We start from the raw sequence: 5,609 nt of genomic DNA, 5'->3' as shown, positions 1-5,609 counted from the left end.
TCTAGTGAATTCGCCTAAACTTCTACAATTCTTTAAAAAACAAAAAATTCAAATGTCAGTATTCAACTGAAAATATAAAGGGTGTGATTCTCTCCTCTTTTATTGCCGAGTCGCATTGCATCATTGACTATCTCTCTCTTTCACTCTCTCACACATACACACTCTCTCTCTCTCTCCAAAGTCTATATACATATCCCTTTGTTTCATATGGCCAAACGAGTTGGACTCTCCATTGATTCAGATCCATTTTTATAGCTTCTTCCACCATAAACCTATTGAATTCTCACTCTTTTCCAAAAACCACAAAAAACTTTCACTACAACCTTACTCACAAAAATGAATACCAACAACAACAACAACAAAAACTATAACATGTCTCCACTCTCTGATCATCAGAACAAACCCATCATCCATGAATTCGATTTTTTCTCTCAGAATAACACCAACCATGCCTCTACTTCTGCTGCACCTCCCCATCATCATTACACCCCTTCTTCTCTTACTGAATTCAAAGTAAATGTGAGTATCCCTTAATCTATAGTCTATTCCATTCCATTCCATTATTATCATTAATTTAGTTTTTTTTCTTCTAATAGTGATATTAGTATTGTATATTATATATAAGATATTGGTCATGAGCTTAAGAAAATGTGATGTTTCAACAGACTAGTTTGAATCTTCTTACCACAAACACAAGCAGTGATCAATCAGTGGTGGAACCTGACATATCAACTAATTCAGAAGACAAAAAAGTTAACCTAGAGGTAAACAAATATATATATATATATATATATATATATATATATATATATATATATATATATATATATATATATATATATATATATATATATATATATATATATATATATATAAATTCAGTAATTTGATAAAAAAAATTATATTTTTAGCCAGTGAGTTTTTATACAAAATCTAATGATATTTCAGCTTGATGTTCTTCAAGCTGAGCTTGAGAGAAAGAAGGCTGAGAATCACCAGCTGAGGAACATGTTTGATGAGGCTAAGATGAATTACGAGGCGTTGCAAATGCATATGTTGAGTTTGATGCAGGAGAGGAAGGTAGAGGATTGTAAAGAAGAGGAACGAGAAGAAGAGAAACCAAATGGGAATGGTGGAGTTTTGATACCAAGACAAGTTACGGATCTAGTGAACAACAATGAGGAAGATTCTAAGGATGAAGTTGTTTTTGATCATGATAACAAGGAATCTGATCATGGAAATGAAAGAAATGATAGTCCTTCAAACCATGTTTTAGCTGCTAATAATAATACTAATAATGTTTCAAATTTTAGTCCTCAAACTAATGTTGAAGAAGCTGAGGCAACAATGAAGAAAGCAAAAGTTTCGGTTCGAGCTCGGTCGGAGGCTAATATGGTACTTTAATTTCATATTTTGGTTGAAAGAATGGAATTTATTATTTGGATTTTGTTTGATGAAAACATTATTTGTTGTCTCAGATCAATGATGGGTGTCAATGGAGAAAGTATGGACAGAAGATGGCGAAAGGAAATCCGTTTCCTCGAGCTTATTATCGATGCACCATGGCTTTAAATTGTCCGGTGAAAAAACAAGTAAGTTATTAGATATAGAAGTTGTTAGTTATATAAGTTATAAGTTGTTTTCATTAGTGATTCTAAAATGCTTAGAAATTATTTGAAAATAAGTTATTGATGCGTCATAAATTGTTTTTATAAATTCTTTCAAACAAAAGCTATGTCATAATTCTCGACATTGATAAGAATCATAATAAAATGTGGCTTATCCGACCTTAATTACAGTACTAGCAATGTATGCATCGGAACATCAAAAAAACGATCTCACCCTTAACCTAGGCCGTGTTCGCGAACCTTGTTTTGAAACCCTTATTAAATTTATTGAGTACTTTATGTCTAACCAAATATCAAATATATGACATGCATCATATCTTTAATAGGTACAAAGGTGTGCCGAGGACAAATCAATATTGGTAACAACATACGAAGGAAATCACAACCATGCTTTGCCACCAGCAGCTATGGAAATGGTGCAACAAACATCATCGGCTGCAAGAATGTTACTATCAGGACCAATGACAAGTCCTGATGGACTAATGAATCCAAATTTTCTCACAAGAACAGTGTTTCCTTCTTCTTCAAGCATTGCAACTATTTCGGCATCAGCTCCATTTCCAACCATTACATTGGATTTAACTCAATCACCAAATAATCTATTACAGTTTCCTACTCAAACATTGTTTAACCAGTCACGATTTTCAGGACTTCAAATGTCTCAAGATGCAGAAACTTCTCAATCTCAACAGACATCACAGAACCTTGCAGCTGATCCTGACTTGACTGCAGTTTTGGTAGCTGCTCTTACTTGCATGATCGGGGCTTCACAACCAAACAATAGTAACACAAAAACCAATAACAATAATGGCAATGTTATATAAGCAACAATGCCAATGAAAGGAATAAAAACAACAATTTATATTTTTGAATGTTCAATTTTTAGGAAAAACAAAAAGTTGACCTGGATTTTTTCTCTTTTATTCAACTTGGATTTATAGTTGTTCTTTTTTATAATTAGTTTTGTCTTTTTCTTTCTTTCAAGTAACTTATTTGCTGGACTTTCACTTTTTCTAAGGGTGAAACGGTGGAATATCGCAAATTCAAACATGTGCCACTTCAATTTGATGTGTCTGCGTAGTTACCGAGTGAGCTAACTGAGCTGATTTAATGAGACATACTTAGTTATGTCTTAGTATTCTTCTCAAGACTATAATATATTTCAAATTGAAATAATTAATATTTTAATATGTCATGTATCATGTATTTTATTGTGATGTTTTTAATTTTTGAGTTACATATTTTAAATTCAGTATTTTGATCCCTCTATTTTATAATCATATGGATTGAGATTTTTTGGACTCCCTCTTCATTTGCACTTGTGACATTTTTATTTAACACAAGTAAGATATCTCTGCACCCGCACAAGTCAATTTAATCTAGGAGTGGCAAACGGGCATGTCCGCCCCGTTTAGGCCCGCCCCGCAAAAGCCCGAAAAAAATGGGGCGGGGCGGACATATTTGAGAGTGTGGATCTAAAACCCTGCCCCGCCCCGCGAAAAAGTGAGGGCGGGGCAGGGAAAGCCCGCGGGCATTGAACCTTTTAAGCATAAAAAAAGTAAAATAGTATGAAAAAGCTCATGCCCGCAAAAGCCCACAAAAAAACGGGGCGGGGCGGACACATTAAAGGGAGCGGGCCTAAAACCTTGTCCCGCCCCGCGAAAAAGGCGGGAAAAATGGGCTTTCCCCGCGGTTCGGGCCCGTTTTGCCACCCCTAATTTAAACATTATCATATAAGATTGTAATCAACCTAATCCTTATTATGTAAGATTGTAATGAAATGCACTTGTATGAAATAGATATAAACAAGGACGGAGGCAAAAAATTTAAGTTGTGAGGACAATATGTAAATTATAAATTGTGTATAATCATTTATTATAGTATAAATATATATTATATTATTTTTTGATATTTATTTAATATCTAATACTTTTTCAAGTTATAAATTGTGTATAATCATTTTTAAGCATTGCAACTATTTCGGCATCAGCTTCATTTCCAACCATTACATTGAACTTAACTCAATCACCAAATAATCTATTACAGTTTCCTACTTAGACATTGTTTAACCAGTCACGATTTTCAGGACTTCAAATGTCTCAAGATGCAGAAACTTCTCAATCTCAACAGACATCACAGAACCTTGCAGTTGATCCTGACTTGACTGCAGTTTTGATAGCTGCTCTTACTTGCATGATTGGGGCTTCACAACCAAAGGATAGTAACACAAAAAACAATAACAACAATGACAATGTTATATAAGTAACAATGCCAATGAAAGCAATAAAAATAATAATTTATATTTTTGAGTGTTTAATTTTTAGGAAAAACAAAAAAGTTGACCTGAATTTTTTCACATTTATTCAACTTGGATTTATAGTTGATTTTTTTTATAATTAGTTTTGTCTTTTTTTTCTTCTTTCAAATAACTTGTTGAAATTTTGCTTATTTTAAGGGTGAATAAGTGAGATGTCACATATTCGAACTCTTTATTTATAATTCGTTTTGTCTTTTATTTTTCTTTCAAGTAACTTACTTGCTGGAATTTCACTTTTATTAAGGGTGAATAAGTGAGATATCGAAAATCCGAACCCACGTAGCTGTATTTTAATGTCTCTACATAACTATCAATTGAGTGGAGTGAATAAGACATAATTAGTTATGTCTTAGTATTATTATCAAGGCTATAATATATTTCAAATAGAAATAAGTAATCTTCTAATATGTCTAGTATCATGTGTTTTATTTTGATGTTTTTAATTTTTTAGTTATCTATATTAAAACACAGTTTTTTTGTCCCTCTATTTTATAATCATTGGTTTTTTTCCCTCCACTTTTGCACATATGACTATTTTATTTAATAATAGTAAGATACATGTGTGCTCGAGTGATTTTATCTTATAAGACTATAATGAAATGCAATTGTATGAATGCAATATATTGAAGTAGATATAATTGTAAACTAATGTCACATTAGGTCAAATTTATCTTAACAACTATATAATTCAAGTATTGTTTATACAACAAACGTTAGTGTGGTTAATTGTCACGTCTAAAATAAGATATACTAATATATGTGCAAAAAGTGAAGGAAACTACAACTATTCCATGATAAACTATAAGGATAATCCATGATCATATATATAAAAATAAATAAGAAAGTTAGAATACCCACGTCCACCATACCCATTTGAGTTCTTTAAATGGGACCCGCTCAATTTTTTTTTTACTCTTTCCAATTATTTAAACACTTCATCTATATTTTTTAAATACCCATAAAACTCATAAAAAACTTTAAAGTGGGTCCCATTAAATCCCACAATATATTTCATAACCCATTTATTATTGGCCATCTATAAAGAAAGTAAATTGAAAAGACCAAATAAAAGTGTAGAAATATGCTTTAGTTTGAGAACGTCATTTAATTGAGGAATGGAAAGACCAGTTAAATATCCATCAAACCCTGACACAGTTCCTTTAAAATTTGTGTAGGAACCCCAAAACACCAACGATGATCATGCTCTTAGAAACATAGGAGATATAATAGCAAATAATAAATTTTAATTTCTATGATCGAGAGAAAGACAATTTTGTTATTGGATGTAAGTCTCTTGGTTTATAGTGGTTAACAAAAATATATCGATGAATATAAATGTTCATATATTTCCTAGTTTTAACAATTATGTCCTGCAAAATGTAATGAAGATTTATGAATGCAATTGAACTTAAGTATAAAAAAATCTTTTGATGAGGAATGCAAGATTGTATATTTATGTAAATGTATCTTTTGTATATGGAAGGCCAAAAAGTAAGAGGCTTATTGGCTATGTTGGTTTTAGAATGTATTAGGTTACATTTTTTTGTAAGCTATTTAGTAATGTCAGGTTGCACTAGCAATGTCCAACTGAATTGGTTACACAAACAAGTAAGTTGCAATTTTAGTAGAAACATTATGGAAAGTGAGGGCTCATAATATGTATA

The 5,609-nt window shown here is 31.7% G+C and overlaps 1 protein-coding gene across 1 annotated transcript; it reads left to right on the top strand.

Annotated features, from left to right (window-relative positions):
- Positions 1–336: 336 nt before the first annotated feature.
- On the top strand, positions 337–3,890 carry LOC131651167 (probable WRKY transcription factor 31). Its single transcript, XM_058920835.1, has 6 exons — positions 337–519; positions 666–764; positions 949–1,395; positions 1,479–1,592; positions 1,955–2,438; positions 3,715–3,890. The coding sequence occupies exons 1-6, from the start codon at positions 337–339 to the stop codon at positions 3,888–3,890; spliced, it is 1,503 nt and encodes a 500-aa protein (XP_058776818.1).
- The last annotated feature ends 1,719 nt before the right edge of the window (positions 3,891–5,609 follow it).

Source organism: Vicia villosa, linkage group LG2 (genome assembly GCF_029867415.1).
Source record: "Vicia villosa cultivar HV-30 ecotype Madison, WI linkage group LG2, Vvil1.0, whole genome shotgun sequence".
Taxonomy (NCBI): Eukaryota; Viridiplantae; Streptophyta; class Magnoliopsida; order Fabales; family Fabaceae; genus Vicia; species Vicia villosa.
This window is presented reverse-complemented; position numbering and strand designations above follow the sequence as displayed.

What these genes read in the sequence shown, in the direction of transcription:
- LOC131651167 (XM_058920835.1), top strand. Translation starts at nt 337, where the DNA reads ATGAATACCAACAACAACAACAACAAAAACTATAACATGTCTCCACTC. An exon ending in TTACTGAATTCAAAGTAAAT is followed by an intron (nt 520 to 665) that starts GTGAGTATCCCT and finishes ATGTTTCAACAG; the next exon opens with ACTAGTTTGAATCTTCTTAC. An exon ending in ACAAAAAAGTTAACCTAGAG is followed by an intron (nt 765 to 948) that starts GTAAACAAATAT and finishes ATGATATTTCAG; the next exon opens with CTTGATGTTCTTCAAGCTGA.